A 23,753-nucleotide genomic window follows, 5' to 3' on the forward strand; every position below is an offset into this window, starting at 1 on the left:
CCCCCCCCCCCCCCATACCTCCACCCCCAAACTTTTGGTTTTCATTGTTTCTGGAGAAAACACTTAAATACTGCAGTCATAATTTGCTTGAAAAGTCCCTGCAATTAATAGTGCTGATAAGAATTGCATGAAAACAGATGTTTCCGGCCTCTGCTTTTGTCAGACTTTTGTGGACAGTTTTCAAGACTCTAATAAGGGGATTTGCTCTATTTCTATAATCGTTGAACTTTTTCAAGTATAGCAATAGTCTGGCACAAATGCCTAATTCTTAAGGGGGAGAAAAAAAGAAAAAAGTGTAACTCCTTTTCTTGAAAAACAAAGTATGAGGGATGGATGAGTGCACAGTTTGCTTTTCATACATAGGCAAAGAGGATTTTTGTTGTTAATGCCAATATTTCTGATTTGTAGGGGGAATTCCGAAGTAATCTTCCTTGCTTAGTTAAGGTTTCAGAATGGCAATGATATGATCTCGATTGAATTATCTGTGGGTTTTGTTTGTTTTGGTATGGGTTTTTTGAGAGACAGTGGGGTAGTGGTGTCTGTAGTGTTTTTGGTGCTATATGGCAGCTTAACATTTGAGTTTAAGAATATGACTTGGAAATTTTTTTCTTGTTCAGTGTGCTTCCTTCCGTGGGATTGTTAACAGTTAGGGGAAATGTATTTTTGAGACTAGGTAAATATTCAGCTTTGCCTTGAATGGTGTTTAGCATCTGGCTAGAATCCTGAAATAGGCTGGTGATTCACATGCGTTACACTGTAATTGATCTGAAATTATTTCAGATACAGACACCATACAGCCTTAAAACCACTCAATCAGTTGTTACTGCTTTATATGGACAACTGATCTGTAATGTAACCTAGCTGATGCCACTTCACACATCAAATGAGAAACGTGTTTGGGTGCATGGGATAGATTTCTTTTTAACTCCATAAAATGGAGTTAATTTGATATTTCTCAAATCTCTGATGGATCAAATATGTATTACTGCACCATAAATTTGCAACATCTGGATTTACAGCCAGTCCTTCAGTTACTAATCCCTTCAAGATTATTCCTTTGGGGCTTTTGTTTAGTTTTGGTTTCTCTTTGGTTACTTTACATAATTCTTTCCATTGCTGCGGTTTCCTGTAAGCCTATGACTCCTTTTCACAGAAAAATCATGTGTTAGGGCCTGTAGTTCTGGTGTATTTTTGTGAACTTCAGTTTAAACAAGTGTCAGATGGCTAGCCTGTAGATTTCAGCGGTTTAATCTGACATCTGCACAATAGACCTCTTGTTCTTAGTCCTCTTACTGGCTCCCTACAGAGACAAACACCATTTTGCAACAAATTTAAGCTAGTTGTTATTTAAGATTGAATTAATTTTTGCTCCACAAACTTATGCAGTTTTATATGTGGAGTTGATTAGTTGTTTCTAACTGATTGTCTTGCATGCACTTTAGACATGATGAAAGAAATTTGTGTCTGTCCCCTTCAGTAATTACCTAGATGTTATTCAGAACATAAATAAATAAATAAATAAGGGGATTTTTTTTTTTCCTCCTGGTTTCTTGGGTGAATTTCTATGATTTCATTCTAAGTCTTTGGGGAGGGTTGTGAGTACTTTGTCTTTTCCCAGAATTCTTTTGTATCTTAACAAAAGTAACTTAAAATGACGTTGTCTTTATCTGTTATTTTTTCAGTATCTTTTTGCCTTCTTCCCCCAAGTGTCTTGCTTTAATGTAAACATAGTTTTCTTTCATTTTGACCTACTGTGACTTGCACACTGTAATTTTCACCATACTCTCTGACCTCTAGACCTGTATCTGTTCCTGTCTTCAGAATATGTTTGTCAGTGGTCAAAGTTCATCCTTTTGTGCTGGCAATTCTCAGGCATTTCACCTCTTTGCCAAATTGTAGGACTGGCAACGCATGGATGCGTAACACTGCAGCATCGTACAGTGCTGTTTCATCTGTCTTATGTTAGGCTGTACTTTCAGCTGGTAGCTCCAAAGCCAAATCAAAATTCTGGTGCTGTTGAAGAGTTGATGCTCAACTGATTTCCATAGTTAGCGATTAAGTAAGATTGTTTGTCAATTATCATTAAAACAATCCTGAATTGTTGAAGGGGAAAAAGTATTTTCCAGTTTTCTTTAATTAGCAATATATGTTTGGTTTTGTTCTCAACTAAGCTATTAAAATGTAAATGGCAGGTGGGTGTCCTAGTCACGATGACTTTCTTTGTATTGCTTTACTTCTAATTTTTCATTGGCCTAAAAATCTTAAAATCAATGCCTAGATATGTTTTTGGAAAAGGTAAGGAAAAAGGTAATGTACTGTTGTTAGCTGTTACTAAACTGAGAGGCAAAGAAGCCATTGTATTAAATGCCATACAGAGAAAATCTAACAGTGCAGTGTAGGATAACAGCTGAACGTAGTCTGCAGTCAGAGAACATAAAGGAAGAATGAGAAAATAGATCAACAGAAACAGTCTGCAGTACTGTTAATGGTGATAGAGCAGTGCAATGAATAGTTGGAGAACATGTGCCAATGTGCTACTTTTAACAGAATCACTAAGGTTGGAAAAGACCTGTAAGATCATCAAGTCCAGCCATCAACCAGCAAACACCACCATGCCCATTAAACCATGTCCCACAATGCCTCATCCACACGTTCCTTGAACACCTCCAGGGATGGTGACTCCACCACTTCCCTGGGCAGTTTATTCCAGCGTCTCACCACTCTCTCAGTAAAGAAATCTTTCCTAATATCGAGTCTAAACCTCCCCTGGCGCAACTTGAGGCCATTTCCTCTTGTCCTGTCACTAGTCACTTGGGAGAAGAGACCAACACCCACCTCTCTGCAACCTCCTTTCAGGTAATTGTAGAGAGTGATGAGGTCTCCCCTCAGCCTCCTCTTCTCCAGACTGAACAACCCCAGTTCCCTCAGCCGCTCCTCATAAGACTTGTGCTCCAGACCCCTCACCAGCTTTGTCACCCTTCTCTGGACACGCTCCAGCACCTCAATGTCCTTCTTGTAGTGAGGGGCCCAAAACTGAACACAGGATTCGAGGTGCGGCCTCACCAGCACCGAGTACAGGGGCACGATCACTTCCCTAGTGCTGCTGGCCACACTATTTCTGATACAGGCCAGGATGCTGTTGGCCTTCTTGGCCACCTGGGCACACTGCTGGCTCATATTCAGCTGGCTGTTGACCAACACCCCCAGGTCCTTTTCTGCAGGGCAGTTTTCCAGCCACTCGTCCCCAAACCTGTACTATTGCCTGGGGTTGTTGTGACCAAAGTGCAGGACCTGGCACTTGGCCTTGTTGAACCTTATGCAATTGGCCCATCCATCCAGCCTGTCCAGATCCCTCTGCACAATATTTTTTCTTTAACAAGGTTGATTCTTTGTGAAAACAATTTCCTATAAATGTTTGCTTCTCTGTTCTGTGTTTAGGTATCATGCCAGTGTATCATAACATGTTTGCACTCATGAGTGAAACAGAGAGAATGTGGTATCCCCCAAATCACATCTTCCATGTAGATGAAGCAACAAGACTCGTCCTAATTTACCGGATAAGGTAATCTAAATCAAATGTTATGCACTTTTCATGGTAAAACAAAACTATGTGAGAAAACACAACCTATAAAACATTTAGGTGAACCATAGTTTCTCTAAGAAGTTATGGACAGATTGTTGGTGATATCTGGATAAGAGATAGGTAAAAGAATCAAAATTATTGGAGTAGGTTTGAATAATGTATTTTATTGATTGTCTATATACCATGTTAGCCATGTCAGATTGAAGAAACAAACAATAAAAAATATAGCATAAGTAAAAATAATATTTTTCTTAATAATGATACATCTCATCTCCTCTGTGCTTGCCTATTTGAAATTAGTGGCAGTTCTGAAATGTGGAGTAATTATCCTGTGTCATCAGGCAGATGTCTGCAATAGAACCATTTTTCTCTAACCTGATTTTTGAATGCAGACGTCTAAAGCTACAGTCACAGTTTTCTTTATGTAAAAAGTTTTGTTTATTTACATTGCATAACGTGGCTTGAGTCTTTCTTTAGGAACTGTCTCAAAGGAAACTGGAAGACAGTAAGGCAAAAATCTCTGTATTTTGATTAGTGAGGATAAATTTGCAGAGCTCTTCCTTCTTACCAGTACAGCTTATCCACCCTGCTTGAATGTTGTAGTACTTTTAAGACACCAAGAACTGGATCCAAAGCCTTCCATTGACTAACTGGGGCTTCATATTGGTCCTCCAAACCAACCAGCACCAATTATATGTCTATGAAAGTGATAATGTCTGGTGTTGGTAAGTGAAAGTATCTGTTTATTGATTTTTGCTTAAATATTTCCTAACAGGTTTTATTTTCCCCACTGGTATTGCAATGGCACCAGCAGAGCATATAGGTATGGCATTCTTCGAGGTGCAGAAAGCCCTGTTCTTGATGATCTTGTCATGTCTTACCTATTTGCACAGGTATGATTTGCTTGATTATTTTTTAATGCAGATTGGTAAAGGTTGTTAGTATTTATTCTCTTTCACATCTTCTGATAGTAACTGCGTAGGCTCTTTTGACAGCTTGAAGCCCACTCAAGATGAAAATTAAATTCCATGTCATATTGTGTATTTGGAGAGATGAAGCTCAAATGGCAGTTGTGGGGAGAGCAGTTGAAAGTGTGTAGCTCCTTCCTTGTGCCACTAGCCTGTGGAAGTCTTTCAGTGTGACTTACATTTTAGACTGACACAATGTAGAACAACACTCTCCCCATATAGACCTTTTTGAGATTTGAAATTAAAATATTTTGAAAACAGTGTTTCTAGGCATGATGGTAGCTGGTATCTATTACAAACATGTCTAGCTGTTTGTGGACGAAAGGGTTCATTTAGAAGAATGCAGTCTTTAAAAAAAAAAACCACCAATGACCAAACACAAAAACAAAACCCAGAAAAACCTCCCCAAAACCCCAACACCGCCGTCCCCACCCCGTCGCCCCCCCAAAGAAAATCCCAAAAACCTCTAGCCCCCTGCCCCCCCCAAAATAACTCCCCTCCAAACAATCCCCCTCCCCAAACCTGAAAACCAACCCCCCAAAAACAAAAAAGAAACCCCCAAAACAAAAAAAGAAACACACCCAAACAAACTTTTATTGATGAGCAGCAGTGCTACAGTTTTAGTTTGCTTTCTCGCATTCTTTCTCAGTGGCGAGATGATTTTCTGGATGGATGGATACAGATGCCTGTGACTCACGAAACGCAAGAAGAATGTCTTGGAATGGCTGTTCTGGATATGATGAGAGTGGCCAAAGAAAAGGACCAAACCCCACTGGCTATTTACAATTCAGTCAGGTGACTCTGTACTTCATAACTGTATCACATCTATCTGATACCTAAAGCCAGTATTTTTGCACATTAGCATCGGGGAGGAGATGTTCAGCTGTTGGCAATTGATTTATTCTAGCGTAATGATTCCATAAACTTACCTATGGTGTAAACTAGAAATTAATAGAAGGCTTGTATCATGATGGCCATTCATGTTTTTGGGTATATGGATTTGATTCTCGTAACGAGAGGTAAGGCAGCAGATACTCATGTGGGAAAGGATGTAAGTAACAATTTCAGTTCGGAGAGACCTCTGTAAGTCACCAGATCCAATCCCCTCTTCAGATCAGGGCCAACTTCAACATTAGATGAAGTTACTCAGGGCCTTGTCCAGTCAACTTCTGAAAACGTCCAGGGATGGAGATTCTACGTTATCTCTGGGCAGCTTTGTCCTGTGTATGATCAAACCTCATTGAGGAAGAATTTGTCCGTATTGAATCAGTCTTGTCGGTGATACTGTGTGTCTGTTACCTCTTGTCCTTTCACTGTGCATGGCTGAGAAGAGTCTAATTCAGTCTTCTCCATAACTCTCTGTTAGTTGAAGACAATTAGTAGAACACTCTACTTGGCCCTTCTTTTCTCCAGGCTCAACAAATCAAGCTCCCTTATGCCTCTGCTCTGATGTCATGTGCTCCAGGCTTTTAACCATCTTGGGCAGATCTTTGCTAAACTTCCTTGAGTTTATCAATTCACTTTGGTTTCTCAACCTAATTGGTTTCCACTTCTGCTGAGTTAATTCTGTCCCTGCTTAGTACTTAATGCTTGATGTTTGTCTTTTAATGAAACTTAGCAGGAGGATTAAAAACCAGAACGATACAACAAATTGACCAGCTGATTGCAGGTGACAAACTACTCTTTTGCCCCTTGATAGAATGTGGACTGTGAAATAGGAATTTCAGTGAGAACCAACCAGTGTTGTATCCTACCACCTATATTTTCATCCAGGAAATCTGTCTATCCGTGTAGTTGTCCCTATTTGTGCAGCATCCTCTTTCCAACTTTTACACCCAACAAAGTAACTGTGTAACTTTTGCTGCCTTACCTCAAAACTTCAGTAATGACCAGAGCAGACCTGTCTGGATTTATGGAAAATGCATTATGTAATATATGTTGAAACTGAGTAAGGGGAAAAAAGGAAAATGGAAGAAGAGATAGGGCTGTATTTGAAAGAACATACTACCGATTGAAGAAAGTATCCTTGTTATCCTACAGTTTAAAGAATAAGGTTACATTTACAGTAGAAGATACTTTCATGTTGACTTGTTTAGCACAGAACTAATTATCTTTGCTGGATTTAATGGATAAAATCAGTAGGATTTTTTGCTGGTTATGTGTTCACAGCTACAAAATGTTTTTGCCTAAATGTGTGCGAGCAAAAATCCAAGACTACCACATTTTGACGCGAAAAAGAATAAGGTACAGGTTCCGCAAATTTATACAACAGTTTGGCCAATGCAAAGCTACTGCCAGAAACTTGAAACTTAAGTATCTTATAAACCTGGAAACCCTTCAGTCTGCCTTCTATTCGGAGGTTTTTGAAGTAAAAGAACCTGGTGGAGATCCTTCTGGAGAGGAAAGTTTTGCAACCATTGTAATAACTGGAAATGGTGGAATTCAGTGCTCAAGAGGAAAACTTAAAGACTGTGAGACACTGGCAGAGCAGGTAATTTCTTCTAATATTTTAATAATAGTGCAATTTATCATGTAACAGAGTGATTAGCTTATGTTAGAAGTTCTGATTTACCCCAGGTAAATTAGGTGTGTAAATTTTGCTTCACAGTGATGATACAATTTCCATATGGCTGAAGCTCACAGAAATGTATTGACTTAAACAGTGCAGGATTTTAAAATCAGTTTTTTTATTGAGGTATTAGAAGAAAGTCAATACTTGAATGTGTAATACTTCTGTGCTTGACAAATGAAAAATGCAGTGTTGGACCTTCATTACTGTAAAAAAATCAACGTGGAAAAGAGATGACCCTGCCCCCTATTATAGGTAAAATGCACAAATTCTCAAATTCTCTTTGAAAGCAGGGTTTTAAGGACTCCAGAAAACAGGTAAATTTCCTTGTACCTCTTTCCTGCTACAGTTAGACTCCTACCAGTGTCTGAGCTAGCAAATTTAAAGTAATATTTCTGTGACTGAAGAGTACATATACCCTTTGTTCAGGAAATAGATGCTAAATGGTTCCAATAAGTGCTAGTAATCATGTGCTGTTGCATTTTTATTTATCAGTATTATTTCTTTTGTGTGTGATTTCCCAGCGTGACTATTCATTTTGTTGAATTTACCAGAATCTGATGCAAACTCATAGCAGTATACATGGAGAGTGTGGGAATTTTGCAAAGGTAAAATTAAAGGCAAAGTGGAGCACATGTCAGTTTTACAAAGTAATTGCATCCATTAGTTTGGTAGTTTTGATGCATAATGTATAGCAGTCAAGACCAAACTACAAAAGGTTGTGTTTTTACAGTGTGCTATAATAATTTGTGAAAATGCTATTTCTTTGGTAATGCTTAAAAAAAAAAGCCTGATTACATACCAGATTTTTTAAGTGTGTTCTTCTCAGAGTATTTGTGGATTCACGTCAGGTCCAGTTACCTCATTCATAGTTGTTATGTATCAGCCCTCTGCCTTTCCTATGTTGCCTGTAAGTGCCAGTTGCTCTGGCAGGAGCTAACATAAATGTCAGATTTTGCAATGTCTAGTTTTAGGTGTACAGTATTTATGCATATTTTGCTGTTTGGGCCTGGCAACCAAGCCTTTAGTAAGAGGAGTGTTGAAACGAATCATATTTCCTACAGAGAGTGCCAAATTATTTTTTCATAATTAATGATATTATCCCACTTATTGGCAGAGGCATGGTGTAGGCAGAGGCATGGTGTAGGCTGCATATATTTTCACTGGTACAGAAACTGTAAAATTGGTTATGAAAACTTAGTAAATTAATAAGGCTGCTTGTAAATGTGGTCATAACTCTTGTTTCAGCAAACTACTGATGGATCTTTATTAAGATACTGAATGAAACAATTCTTTTATTTTTTTGAAGGCAGGAATGACATAGGTGGGGTAGGTTGTGAAGAAATTTGTTTTGCCTGTTCACATTTTCAACAACCAGGTGAACAAATACAGCGTCAGGGACTTCATTGCATTTGAGCTGATTTATTCTAGCTGATACCTACTGATTCTTACAGCCTTGATTATTACACCTGTATGTATTAGGATATGCTTGCAGCCTATAAATGGGGTATTCTGACTTGAATAAAATCTATTTCCTTTAGAAGAATAATTTTAGATAGATAAATCTACCTTTATTTAAGGATGTTGCTTAGCATCTGAAGTTCTACTGAAAACAAAACAAAGTACGATTTACATGACATTGTAATTTGTCTTATGAAAGGCTGAAGAAAGTGGTACAGAATATCATAGTATTAAAAACTACCTGAACTTGCTATCAAAGGAAAATGTGTCTTGGATTTCCCATGTAATTAGGATTGGTGCTTCAAGTTACCTTGTCAGTGATGACTATGGCTCATGGGAGAACCTTCTCCTAGACTCTTTCTTCATTCATACTACATCCATCTCTTTCGTAGCAGATTTTGCAGCTTGTATCACTCTGAACGAAGCCATGACATTTTGGATTGTTAACAGGCTTTCTAAAGGATGCTAATAATAAGTTCTCAAAAAAAAAAAAAAAAAAAAAAGCCCCCCCACCCCCCCCCGAAGATTAATGAAAATGTTCCATTGTTAATCCTCACAAAATACTACAGAGCAAAGAAATACCTACAGTAAAAAAACCACAACCCATATACGGATATTTCTGTTCACAGTTCCTGGATCTTTGTGCGTTTTTTAATTGATGCTCCTAGTGATGGTCCCATAAACACAAAACTCCTTTCTTTATTTGTAATGGCATATTTAAGGTTTTATGATCCTCTTTGTTGCTAGCTTACAAGTTCAGACTTGCAGGAATTGTAATGCTGCAAATAGGTGGGTTTTTTTAGTTGCTATTTATGTTATCACTGACATCATATTTATTGCAGGATTTACAAACATACTGTGATTTTCCTGATATCATTGATATCAGCATTAAACAAGCAAGCCAAGAAGGCTCCAGTGAGAGAAGAATTGTCACCATTCACAAACAAGACAGCAAGAATCTGGTCTGTTTACTTTGCTTGCTGGTTTTTCAAATAGATGTTGCTTTATGTAAACTAAGTAATTGCTGTGGTATTTATAGTATTGTATAACCAATTATGTTAACCAATTAACATTAACGATGTTAATTAAGCATGAGGTAAAACTAAATGCATTTCAGCAGTATAACTGGTGTATCGGAACACCAAAGGTCTTTTGCATTCAAAGATCTGTGCACGGACTGAAATAGAAATAGATGTTTATAGCTGAGGGGGATAGCCTGCCTCACCATGGTCTTCACCAGGGGCTGCAAGGGCACCTGGAGCACCTCCTCCCCCTCCTTCTTCACTGACCTTGGTGTCTGCAGAATTGTTTCTCTCGCATATTCTCACTCCTCTCTTTGGCTGCAGTTGTGCAGGTTTTTTTTCCCCTTCTTAAATATGTTATCACAGAGGCACTACCACCATCGCTGATGGGCTCAGCCTTGGCCAGTGGCGGGTTCCGTCTTGGAGCCGGCTGGCACTGGGTCTGTCGGTCATGGGGGAAGCTTCTAGCAGCTCCTCACAGAAGCCACCCCTGTAGCCCCCCTGCTACCAAAACCTTGCCAGGCAAACCCCGTAATGGTTGTTTCTTCCTTTGTCTCTGTGACTGATCTGTGGGCCTTCAGGGCTCCCCATGTCAGGCATTTGTGTGACCAGAGTGCTTCCTTCTCTGTGTGTGTGAAAAAGCAGTGTACAGCTTATGTACTTCTTTTCGGTAAAAATAATTTTTAAAAATTCCAAAAATATTTCAATAAGCATTAACTAGCTTTATTGTCTCTCTGATGGTGCTTTTTAAAAAAATGCATATGGTTTAGTTTCATTTTTAGTAGAATTGTGATTCACATTCATTTCCTGTATTAATGGCACAAAATTAATGACCTGTTAAGAATTTGAAAATTTTTCAAGGCTTTTTATTAAAACATAACAGTAGGTGGAATATCTGTGATATGTGAATCTATGATGCTGAGTGCATAACAATATTTCAGATTGGTGGAGGAGGCGTCCTTAATCTTGAGCCACTAAAATTCTCTTTAAAAATTCTCAACAGTGGTGGTTAGGTACTTGACTGCATCTTCTGAGGGTAAAAGTGACTTTCTAAGACCTTATCTAAAAAAGCTACTGAAGAGTACGGCAGAGTAGGAAAAATGTAACTCCTGTTTTGCTTATGATTTGTATGTGGATGCTACACACCAGAATTAGCTGATGTGTAAATTAGAATTTGTGATTTAATTTAACCTGTTACACAGCTAGTAGAATGCATTACAGAAATTTAGTTTACACAGTTGTAGGATACATGGGTTGATTAAAATGGCTGGATTTCTAGTTCTGTTGTTTGTGTGGGTTTTCTGATCATGTTGAAACATCTGGAAAGTTAGTTGTTTCCAGGTCCTCTTTTGAAGACTCCAAACAAATTATTTGCATATGATTAAAAGCACCAGCTTTTTTATTGCTGTCTAGCAAAGAACTTGCCAAGGAATTGTGTTCAGCTGCTAAGTGTGTCCCCAGTGTCATGGGCTAACTTGTGCAGCACGTACTAAATCTTGTTCGGTTGGGCTGGGCTACTGAACGAAACGTAGCGTGACAATGTAGATGGTAGAGTAACACTTCTCTGTTGAAGTAAAGACAGCCTTTAATGCTCTCATACAACTGTCAAAATACTAAGAAAATACAGATAACTATATAAAACCAGACCCTATTTTCCTTTATTGGCAGTAATAAACAACACTGGGATGCCAGTGCAGTAGGTGTCTACCATGTTGAGTTCTATGTCCTCAGTTTTTCCCTTTTCAGATGTTCCCTCTTGTCAGCATTCCTCTGCTGTTTCATATATTTAGAGTAAGGGTTTTTTTATGGCAGATTTGTTTGGTTTGGGTTTAATTTTGAACATTGAAGATTGTTAACAAGTTTTGGGTGGCAACAGGAAGGTAGAACCATACAAACAGTAGTTAAAAACAGTCTGGATATCTTTAATGTATGCATATATTTATATCTCTTATACCATTACCGTATCCAAGAATTTTGTGTTGCCTACTAAAAATTGAAATTCTTACATTCTCTCTCTTTCCCCACCCTGTTTCTCTCCCTGTGTCGTGTGTCGTCCCCCACCCGGCAATTTAACAGGAGGCTGAATTTCAGTCATTAAGAGAAGCTCTCTCCTTTGTATCATTAATTGATGGATATTACAGATTAACTGCAGATGCCCACCACTATCTCTGTAAAGAAGTAGCACCACCATCAGTCCTTGAAAATATCCAAAGCAACTGCCATGGACCAATTTTGTAAGCAATTTTTTAGCAGTATAACAATGTGATATTATTTATGAAAAATGAACTTTAGTTGACTGTGAAACATGATGGACATCTTGAAAGGCATATTTATTACTTTTATGTGACATAAAATGGTTTACATTTTTCCTCTTACTTTTCACTTTGCAAAATACAATGCCTTCTTGACTTACTGTAAAAATAAATGGAAAGATTTTGGTTTTAATTTTCTTCCCTTAGAATTCTTTCTTTCTTCCTTCAAGTGAGACAAGCAGCAAAGTCATGATGCTGATTTTACAGAATTACAGTTACTACCATGGCAGCAACATACAGGGTCATAGACAGAGGATCTCATGTTTTCACTGCAGCCTCTAGGCAGTTACATTATCTGAGGCAAAAAAGGCAAATTCAGGCAACACTCTCCTCAATATTTGACAAGGATTGCAGTAAACTGCTAGCCATATAAATTGGAGGTTTTTTTGTTTTTAAGGAACGTTGTCTCCTTTTTGCCTTCTGTTTTTTTTATTTTTAGAAGAACAACTTAGTACCTTCATTGAATTTTTAAACTTTTTTTAATAGTTCATGTAGTATTGCTTATTGTTTGCAGAAGCACACATGGGAGCTTAGAAATGTTGTGTTGGGCAGAATAAAATGGGCATTTGCTTTAGATACAGAAAGCTTGAAAGCTGATATATGTAAGGTATGTTGCATGAAACTAGCACTGTCTACTCAGCTAATACAGAATAGTTCTCTGTATTTCCCAATGGCAGAAAGAGGATAGGTGCTGATGAAGGAAGAAAGGCATGGAGGCCTATACAGTTTTAATAACATTTCTTGCACTAATGACTAATGCTGTATATTGACCTTTATTTAGGGCTGTTTCGAAGGATGTGCAATGAGTCGAGACCTTTCCAAGCCATTCTATTCCTCATTCTCTGAGATGGATAGAAATAGTCAATTAGCAAGGCTTGTTTAAGGGGAAATTGGTTCTTGTAGTAACAAATGCTGTTTTATTTCAACACCTCTTTCTTGTTAGCCCTTTCCCAAGTTAAACCCACCTTTTTCACCCCCACAAATATTTTGCTAATTGTAGCTTGTTTATTAGGCATTTTTATTACAGGTTCTTCCATAATGGATGTTGAAAGTCATATCATAAACCTAGGGGAATATGCTCAGGCTGTAAGATTTCTAATCAAATAAATAATTGTGGTGTTTTCAGTATTAAGAATTTTTAATATACTGCTCTCTACATAAGCAGCCACCCTGAATTTTGGAAAATAAAGGGACAAAAAGGTTAATTTAAAGGAAGCTGTAAAAAATTGAGAGTTTGAATTGTTGTTGTATTAAATATCTGATAATAGTGCTCATTGGCCAATCTCCACTGTTCCTGGATTTTAAAATTATATAATATTAAACCTTTTCTTTTTACTATAGCATGGACTTTGCTATCAGTAAACTGAAGAAAGCAGGTAATCAGACTGGTTTCTACGTTCTTCGTTGCAGTCCTAAAGATTTTAAAAAATACTTTCTCACCTTTGCTATAGAGGTTTGTATTCCGCCTTAGATCATACCTGTATAATCTTTATTGCTTTATAATAATGAGCCTGTGATGTTTAGTAAATGATTCTGGATTTTTTTCTTCAGAATGTTTGTCTGATGTGTATGTTCTATAGCTACTTCTGTCACATTGGTCAACTTTCATGGTCTGAGAAACATCAAAATACTTGTGTCATCAAAGATTCTTTACCGTACATACCGTATGTCTAGGAGAGCAAGACAGGTGGAGGAGGGAAGAGCACTTGAGAGTTCTGGGGATGGTGACATGGCTCTTGGGACTGTAGTAAAAGTTTGGGTGGTGGAGCGGTCTGGGGGGGTTTTTTGGGGGTTTTTTTTTTAAGGTTTGGGTTTTTTAGTTGAATTTTTTTTGCTGGGATTCCTCCTCTCCACCCCCCTGCCCCAAATAGGGCTTAGTTAGACTGAGTATACAGCCTTTGGTGATCTGAGAGTGTCTCTCCTTCACAGGTGCTTCTGGGTTTGGGTCCTGTTCCCATCCCCAGTGCTGAGCCAGCCAGATTGTTTGGCAGCTGTTACACCAACACAGATCTCCTGCTGGATATCTGGTGTTAGCCACCCTTGAAATGCCTGCAATCCTCATGCAGCTAAAGAGCTAGATGTACCTCTCCTCTGTGAGATTGCAGTTAGTGCTAATACAGTTCTTTAATATTGCTATTACACAATTGCATGATCTTGTTCCAAGGATGGGCTTCTCCTTAACTAAATTAACAGGGCTACATTTGGGTTTTTAACTAGGGAAGATAATACATGGGTTTTCCTGCTGGTTTGCAGCAAGCTAGCAAGTTTGCTAAATACTGTTGGAGATACATACATTTCTGAAAATGACAAGATAATGTTGATATGCAGATGGAGAAGTAAACAGCCATTTTAAGATCAGTTTCACAAAAATTTTATGTCCGGTCAGTGAAGTGTGCTTGATAGGGAATTTTTTAGACTAACAGATCTGTCCCTGAGCAAGCTTAGAGTCAAAATCTAAGGGTCAGGCTTGTGAGTTAAGTCTGCCATTAACTGACCTAGGCACTTTTTTTTTTTTTTTCTTGTTCTAATTCTTTCTGGACAAGCCATTAGAAGGCTTTTGAGATTCAGAATTTGTTGGAACACTTTCACAGTGTTGACATGAAGGACCATGAAAGCACTATTAAGAGCTCCTCTTGTTTAAAAATGTTTAATGGTATCTTTTCAAGACTCATTGTAAAATAATTCAGTACATACTGAAAATCTGTGCTAGGAACTAATTGCTTAGAACTGTACTGTAGACAACAGAAAAATAGGAATACAGCTGAGATTTCCAAATGCTTACCAGAAGAACACGGAGCGTGAGCATTTGAGCTATTTGCTTCCAATAGAATTTGGTTTTGATATTACCCCATGTAAGGGTGAAGAAGCTTTCATTACTAGCTCTAAAGGATTTTTCCTAGGATCCATTATCTGTTTTATCAGCTCCATCTTTGTGGATTTTGCAACATTTGGGCTTTTTAGCATCAACATGCTAATTCCAGTGATGGGAGTAGATTCGTGTTTTCTCAGAATCAATATTATATAGTGAGAACAAAATAACAAATTATGGTAATATTTTGCTGAAGCATTCTTTCTTTAATTAGTAGAGTGCTATACATTTAAATAAGCTTTTAAATACTAAATATTGATCCATTTTATTTTTAATGGAAAAAATCTCTGCAGCGTGAAAATACCACTGATTATAAGCACTGCTTAATTACGAAGAATGAAAACGGAGAATATAATCTTAGTGGAACCAAGAGAAGTTTTGGTAATCTTAAGGATTTGTTGACCTGTTACCAGACAGAAACTGTCCGTTCAGACAGCATAATTTTCCAGTTCATCAAATGCTGTCCTCCAAAACCAAAAGGTAAGAGAGATATTATTTCTGAGCAGAAAGGTTTCCAACTTTTAGATTAAAGGTTTAAAAATAAGTTAACATTAAATGACTCTCAGGTTGGTAGGTATATATGTTTGTGTGTTTTTTGTTTTTTTTTTTTAATTTCACTGACCTATTTGTTCATCTTCTTGTCATAGTTTTCAGTCATAATGTCTGCCAAGTTTTGCTTGTTATAAGATGGTCTTCCAGAAGGAATCATGGTAGCCAGTTTCATGATTAGAAGTAAAATGGGTTTCTTAATTGCAGTGGATTGTGTGCAGCAGCATGTCTTGAGAAGCAAAGAGCTACTAAATGTATCATTTCTCACTGAGGATAGCTCCATAAGCAATGGAACCAATGATGCCAGTGAATTTCTTTCATTGATGTTGACATTTTAGCTGTATTATGCCAAGGCTGCAGTGTGATTTCAATTTCTTTATAACACTGAAAAATACACATGGAATAGAGCTCCTGCCTGAGGAGTGGATTTTTCTTGAATTTACATTACACGGTTTTGCTAGCTTTGATATTCATAATATCTTTCTCCTTTATGAATTCTGATAACATCTGACCTTTTGTTTATTATAAGTAGTATTACTTAAAGTTAATACTTGTTAGCCTTTGTCTCTATCCAAGTCCCTATTTAAAGAAAAACTTGAGAGAACAGACTATTCGATATCACTTTTACTTCTTTCAAATTTGATTGAAATGAGCCAATGGATTCAAAAGCTTAGAAAAGATTTGACGAGTAAATACATATGCACATTACAGAGAGTAATTTTGTAACCTTATTTCCATCAAAATCAAAACAAAAATGTATGTGCATCAGAATGATAAATTATTGAATAAATACAATCACACATGCATGCACACATATACCCACAAATATGTACCTGTCAGCTTTAGTTTTACTAACAGACCTGCTCTATAGTTCATGGAGAGCCTTTTTTCAAAATCACTTGAAGAATAATTACTCTGGTAAACAAACGGCGGTGAGGATCACTAAAAGTGCTGCCAGGGCAAAAATATGTAAAAGCTTTAAAGAGGCATCAGAAAGATATGAATGTCTTTAACAGAATGACTTCATAATATAAAAGGGGACTTACATCCCCTTTTCCATCACTGATTGTTATTACAAATACAGCAGAAGTTAATGTGAAAGGAGGCAGGAATATTTTCAGAATCTTTTCAAAAGTAGGAGTACTTAAGCAACTTACAATAACTGAATGAACCTAAATGTTTTTACTGATTAGAAAAAAATCAGACTTTGAATTTGTTTAATGAAATACTGTGTGGCTTTTTGAATAAACTGATCTCAGTGTGGTGTCTTCTTTTTTTTGGATTAAGAGCTTCTCATTAATAATCCTTCTGAAATATTGTTGGTTTAGTTTTATATTTTACAAATTTACTTTGTTTTTCTTTTCCCCACCCTCTTTCTTCTCACAGATAAATCAAATCTCCTAGTCTTCAGAAGCAATAGTGTTTCTGATGTACCTTCATCACCTACGCTACAGAGACACAATAATGTCAACCAGATGGTCTTTCACAAAATCCGGAATGAGGACTTGATATTCGTAAGTGCATTAGTTGTTTCTTCCACTGCAGATGATTGGTTTAATACACACTAAATTTTAAAAACCTGAGTATATGTTTAAAAGAGCCTCATCTGAGCTAGGAGATTTTGCTGTAATCTATCCGTAGTAAGAGTTGTGAGAGAAAAGAGGTTTTTGTTAGATTTTCCATTAACACAAATAATTGGATTTTTTTAAGTAAGAAGTGTCCTTTTGACTGCAATAGCAGTTGGGTTCTTTTACTTCTAGGGATATAATGTCTTAATAACAGCAATTCCTTCCTGTCTGGTTCTTGCAGCAAGTTATTTTCAGAGATCCTTGAGGAGTCAATAAAAAATAAGCAAAGATTTAAGCTGTTTTTGATATAGTTGCTTCCTTGTCCCCTCGGTTTGAGTCTAGACATGTGCTAGCTGTAAAGATTTGCATATGCATTACTTAGGCTCGTTGTTTTAAGAGGTCTTTTGCAAAACAGGCAGAGATTTCTGGTTTTTTCCCATCTGTGTCCTTCCTGTCTTTTAGGAGGAGAGTCTTGGACAGGGCACATTTACTAAGATTTTCAAAGGTGTAAGAAAAGAAGTGGGAGACTATGGCCAGCTCCACCAAACTGAAGTTCTTTTAAAGGTGCTGGATAAAGTGCATAGAAACTACTCTGAGGTTGGTGTGATTGTTGACTGCTATTTAATGTTTGTCCATGCTACGTTGAGCATTACTTTTCTTACAATAAACGACTGTTTGTTTTATGGTAGAGGGTTGTATGTTGAATCAAGCTCATTCTTGGCCTTGTGACGGTGGAAGGATGGATTTGAGACTGGCTTTGGGAAGTATACCTATGCACTTTATTTCCCTTTTCCCCACCATCCGTCAGAGAATTCAGAGCTACCCACTGAGAGCCAGAGAACAGTTTCTTTGTACAATACAAGTACCACAGAAGAGATGGTATGGCCACAGAATTACCTTTATCAGTAAATTCATTATGTACAGATGAGGGACCAACATTTATGGAAAATTACTTACTTTTGGTAGACTGTCTTCTGTGTTTTGGAGTCATACTGACTCTCCAGTAAAATCAACATCTTTCACATCAAGTCAAAAAAATCAGAAGTATTTATGTATGAGAAACACTTGCCATATGTAGAATCATCCGTATTCACTTAGACTTTTCACTGTTTGAGTGAAGCTGGGAGCAAACCTGAAATGCCTTTGTGCAAAAACTAATACACTGGTAATGTAATTGAGCCCAAGATTGTGTAAGAATGTAATTTTAAAGACTTTAACAAGATGTGGTAGTGTTTAATATATTAATGTAACTTTATATGGCTGTTTATTGTTTATTTTGATGATATAAATGTATCAAATTCCTAATTAATCTAGCAAGCCAAGAGAACCAGTCCATTGTTTACTGAACTTTTCAATTACGTTAAGACAAATCTATATGAAAACGTAAGCAAAAAAGGAAAAGACATTTCAGATAGCTAATACTCATAAGCAACGTAGGCATACACTTTGGACAATTGAAAACAATAAAGAAACTATAACCCATATTTTAATTTTAGTAAGCTGGGTAATATACTTTAGAATGTAAGTTAAGTGAAAATCAGCCATTAAAAGGACTAAGAGTACAGAAATATGAATACAGTCACCTGAAGAAGAAAGTGCTAATTTTGACCTTGTTTTGTTGGATGAATAATCAGTACATGAGCAAGTGTAGTTGGAGATGCCACTGAAGAGAATAAAAAAGTTACTAAAGACATAAAAGCATCTGAAACCTTCCTGACAAGGTTAGGTAAGGTCTCGCAGTGGTGGATGAGTGATATAATACTTCCTGTCTTTTAACTTGATAATGTGCTATGAAGGAATAAATTGGAAACTGAATAGTGCATTATGAAAGAATAAATTGGAAACTGAATAGTGCGTCATGAATTTGTCTGCTGTTTACTTTACTTAGTTAACTGACAAGGAAAAAAACATTCTTTTTAAAATGTGGAGATACACCTGCTTGCAGAAAAAGAGATTGCTAACCTCTCTGGAATGTGGATTTTCAGTTATTTTAAAAAAACCCCAAACCTAAAACAACCACAAACAGTATAAAATATGTTACACAGGGTCTTTGCAATGAGATGGAAGTTGAAATGTTTTAAAAATTGCACATGGTTTTAATCAATTTATTAGAAATCTTGTATTGGGGTTTTGTTTTCACTGACTTATTCTCTCTCTCTCTCTCTGTCCTTCCTCAAAGTCCTTCTTTGAGGCAGCAAGTATGATGAGCCAGCTTTCTTACAAACATTTGGTGTTAAATTATGGAGTCTGCGTGTGTGGAGAGGAGAGTAAGTAGAAACTTTTTATCTTTTTGTACCAATTTTATACAACTGTCATTAGAGTTTGCCATTGATTCTGGGTAAAAGCAGCGGAAAAAACCAAAACAAGACAACCTGTCACACCAGGCAGACACTCAATATACACACGTTCACATTGCAGTAGTATTAGTCTTGGTGTCTGAGAACTAGTTAATAAGGTGATAACAAAGAAGATGGAAAATTTGTGTAAATACAGTCAGTGTGAATAGTAACCTCTGCAAATGACTTAATCATGTCAGTTCTATCCGAAAACCTCACTTTTGAAAAGTTTTGCTGAACTTCTGAACCGACCTTTTGAAATGCCAGAAAAATTGCACCCCTGCATTTTATCAGTTGTGGTTAGCTAGAAAGGGAAGTGCTTGACTACCCAAGAAAATGTTTGTTTACACTGATCAGAAACTGGTTCCCTTTCCCACCCATGTGCTGACTTTGGAAAGTTTGGTTGAGAGATGCCATTCTGAAAACTTGAGGTCCCATTTTCAACAAAAACACTACAAAATATTAACAGAGGTAAAATCTTTGCATTGTCTGCAAAAGGAGAATGTGTTTTCAGTTTAGCTTACTGCATTGTGACTTTTTATTAGTAAGGTTTTTTTAAGAACATCTGAAATACCTTTATAACATCTTTAATGAAATCTTAATTTTGGATGGTTGTTATATGCTTATGTGTGCTATCTTTGAATATGTGGTGCTGGGTCTTACTTTGGCAGTTTTTCCTCTTCATTCAGTCTTTGGGCAGAAATGTAATTTTGCCCTAAAACCATTTTTTTCTGTGATTTGTAACAAAAGGAAGCATTTTATAATAACTGTGTAAGCATATTATGTAGATGGTTGCCTGCATTAAGAGAAGGAATTTGCAAAAGGGAGGGTGGATTCGATATCAGGAGTTGCTTCTCTTAGGAGGCTAGAAAAGGTACAGAACCATGTTTGGCCAAGAACTTGTTACGCCAGTTTCTTCGCAAAAATGCTCACGAGTATTTTTCTACTTTATTCATTGTACCCTGCACAGGGACTATATACAAAATTTCAGGTAGATCAAGTATATAATTAAAAAAAAAAAAAGTAAAGTTGTATATAGTTACTTATTTCTCCTTTAGATCACAGTTGCCCTCTATAGACAGTTCTGTTTCTGAAGGCAAGAGACTTATTGCAGTTAAGTAAGAGGCAGTTACTAAGAAATAGGAAGAGAGGCTGTTATTTTTTTCTGTGGGTTACACACTTGATGTACAGAGTTGACGAAAATTGCTTCACGTAATTGTAAAAAAAAGAAGTTTCTTGTCTATAAAATGAATTTGTTACAAAAAAACAGTTTATTTGTTATAACCAAATATAATACCAGTAGTTTCCAGTGTCTTGAGTCTAAATGAGAAGCACTGCAGTGTGAGCATCTTGCAGCTGAAGGCAACAGTTCAGTCATGCAATTTGAAATTGTTGTATTGAAACTGATGAAGACTGTACAGTACTATGAAGTGGATCTTGTTTCTTGGGTTATTCACTGGATGACTGCATGGAGGCATGTCATACATCCACACAGGGTTTTTTTAGTACAAATATTGGTCTGTTTTCAAGAAGACCATCTTTTGTCAGAAAAGCATCATATTTTTCATGAAGGAATACAGGTTGTAAACAACTATGAAGTGAATGATTTAAATGTTACTTGACTCACTGCATTGATATTGCTGTAGACTACTATGCTTTATCAGAAGTTATTTATTGCGCCTTTCAAGGCAGGGTGGAAGGATGCTCACTGGATTTGTTAAGGTGGAAACCTATTCTGTGAAGAACTATTAAATCTAGTAATTTTGCATTTCAGAAGAAATTAGGCGAAATTCCACACCCTGAAGAAGTATAAAGAACTTAGAATATTTGTGGCAATACTCAGATGTCCTATAGCTTTGAACTTACAGGTAGTTCACCAACAAGGTATCAAAGAAAGAAATGGGTAGTACTAGAGTGATGAATCTGTCCTGAAATTCCATTATTTGTTTTGGTTTTAATTGTTACTCCTTTTACTATTTTAAATCAGACATCCTTGTACAAGAATATGTAAAATTCGGATCCTTGGACACGTATTTGAAAAAGAACAAAAATGTTATCAATATATTGTGGAAGCTGGAAGTAGCCAAACAGTTGGCATTAGCCATGCATTTTCTGGTAAGTAGTTTATTCTTCAGTTTTGTTAATGGCTGAATTCAATTGTTTCAGGCTAGTACACGTAGAATGGCTGAGCTATTACCCTACTTCTTGAAACTCTGGAGGGTATTTGAAAATAAGCTGGGCATATACCAGATAGGTAGTGAATAGCCAAGGACAGACCTTTGTATCTTGCACAAAGTGTAATTTAATTTCCCATTCTTTTTTAATGCTTTATATTTTTGTGTGAAATAAAAACACATTTCCAGTAAAAAAAATTGTTTCTTTTTTTTCCCCACGAAGTAGTCTGTCCTGGTTTTCCCACCTTAGCTCATGATACTGAACATAAACTATTTCCTGGTAGTGTTAGTACTTAATCACTGGGAGGGGAAAACATTGTACTGTTCAAACTGCTAGTACATTCTTTTTGAGCATTAGATCCCAACCTTACAGTCTGTTTAATTCAACATAAAGGCCATTATTCAAGATAGAATATGTGTTTAGATGAATCTTCCCCTTTAACAGACTTTAAATGTTCTTATATTCATTGTAAATGGATCATATTGATGGATCAGTATTATTCTGAGTTAACATACATCAAATAGTTTTAAACTCAAAACTTTAGGTAAATAATTAAAATTAATGAAAATTGGCTAGAAACGATAACTCTGAGAGGAACTGATTAAATGTCTGAGATTTGATCAACTTAATCAATTATCATGATTTTCTTGGCTGATGTTTCCCTCATGCTGTAAAGTATTGGTTTTTAAATACCTCTTCAACCATAAGATTTTTTTTTGTCAGTATGTACAAGATGTATTCCTGTTCATAGGAGGATAAAGGCCTTGTTCATGGGAATGTCTGTGCAAAAAACATCTTGCTTATCAGAGAGGAAGACAGGAAGTCTGGAAACCTTCCATTTATAAAACTAAGTGATCCTGGCATCAGTATTACAGTTTTGCCAAGAGACAGTAAGTCTTTGTGTCAGCTTTCTTGTTTAATGCTTTTGACTTGAAAAATAGGTTTGGGTTGTTTTTTTTTTCCTGACCACCATCTAAGGTACTTCTGTTATACTAAGTTTCTTCATCCATCTGTCACTTTAAAATAATCTCTGGAGTCCTGATCAGCAGTTTTGAGTGTATCTTCTTTATCAGCAAATAGCTACAGGAAATAAAGCCACAATTCTCCATTGTTTGAGGGGGTTTTTTCCTGGTGTTCTCTCTTTCAACTTTTTTTCCACTGGTAGTACTATTAGCATGTTATAACATACCATGAGTAAGTATTTGCCATCAGCAAGTAGCTGCTGGACTTGATCAAGATTAAATCGTTGTATTTTAAAATTTGGAAAAGCTTTCAGAGCTGAAAGTAAATGCACTTTTGAAAAAGCTGGCTGGCAGTTCAAAGTCATCTTCAGTGCATTTCTTGGTGAATACCTGAAGCCACTTGATGATGATAAAAACACTGGATTATCATCTGCCATTGAGGCTGTTCTAATGCATTATAAACAGCAAAATTAACTAAATGAAAAGAAATTAAGTGTGTGCAAGATTGTTATGCTAATGAAACTGAAGTAACCTTACTATTCTTTGTCTAGACATCTTAATGATTTTGGAAAAATGAACATACGTTATACTTGGTAATTTTATACATGCCAAGAGAAATAACACATCTAAGAGACCATACACAATGCAGTGTCATTATTTTCCAATAAAGTATTTAAACTTTCCCTTTTTAAATGAGAAGCCTACATTAATCTTACAAGATCTCGTTTTAAGGAGGTCTAAATCTACATTAATACAATACCATCTTTTAACTTGTTACTACAATCAGTATCAAAAGTTTAAAAATCAGAAAGTATTAAATTCCTTGTTATGGCACCGTTTGCTGTGCCATAATGCGTCAACCACTAGCAAAGTACTTTTTACTCTTAGCCATCTAGTTCCTTTGTGGTAGCTACTAAATCTTGGTAACATGGGGGGAAATACAGAAGTCGAAGCAAAAATGTAATGTGGAAATTATGTTAAGGCAGTTTTATAATATTTGGCTTATTTTACAATAAAACTAACGGTCTTCCACTTTGATTCATAAATATTATTTTCGTACATATTCTGTAGCTTTTTTTAGTCAGGAACAAAAACTTGGAAAGGTATTAAAAACACATTACAGAATGTATACTAAAGTCATTTTTACGAAATCAAACATGTTACAGAATTTTCTGGTTTTATTATTCATCTTAACATGATATTTCCTTTGTGTGATTGCACAGTTCTTCTTGAGAGAATACCTTGGGTTCCACCTGAATGCGTTGAGAATCCCAAACAATTAAGCCTCGCCACAGACAAATGGAGTTTTGGTACTACTTTGTGGGAAATCTGCAGTGGAGGGGACAAACCTCTGAGTGCACTGGATTCTTCAAGGGTAA

General features: G+C 36.6%; 1 protein-coding gene across 1 annotated transcript in view; it reads left to right on the top strand.

Annotated features, from left to right (window-relative positions):
• JAK2 (Janus kinase 2) overlaps positions 1–23,753 on the top strand; it is a 51,570-nt gene that overhangs the window by 12,695 nt on the left and 15,122 nt on the right. The window contains exons 3-16 of the mRNA XM_059834441.1: positions 3,439–3,562; positions 4,359–4,476; positions 5,201–5,346; positions 6,721–7,042; positions 9,424–9,543; positions 11,680–11,837; positions 13,257–13,368; positions 15,078–15,264; positions 16,720–16,847; positions 17,364–17,498; positions 19,081–19,168; positions 21,225–21,352; positions 22,164–22,302; positions 23,598–23,749. Of these exons, the coding sequence (XP_059690424.1) occupies positions 3,439–3,562; positions 4,359–4,476; positions 5,201–5,346; positions 6,721–7,042; positions 9,424–9,543; positions 11,680–11,837; positions 13,257–13,368; positions 15,078–15,264; positions 16,720–16,847; positions 17,364–17,498; positions 19,081–19,168; positions 21,225–21,352; positions 22,164–22,302; positions 23,598–23,749 (2,057 nt within the window). The remainder of the gene's footprint in view (positions 1–3,438; positions 3,563–4,358; positions 4,477–5,200; positions 5,347–6,720; positions 7,043–9,423; positions 9,544–11,679; positions 11,838–13,256; positions 13,369–15,077; positions 15,265–16,719; positions 16,848–17,363; positions 17,499–19,080; positions 19,169–21,224; positions 21,353–22,163; positions 22,303–23,597; positions 23,750–23,753) is intronic.

This window comes from Gavia stellata, chromosome Z (assembly GCF_030936135.1).
Source record: "Gavia stellata isolate bGavSte3 chromosome Z, bGavSte3.hap2, whole genome shotgun sequence".
Lineage (NCBI taxonomy): Eukaryota > Metazoa > Chordata > Aves > Gaviiformes > Gaviidae > Gavia > Gavia stellata.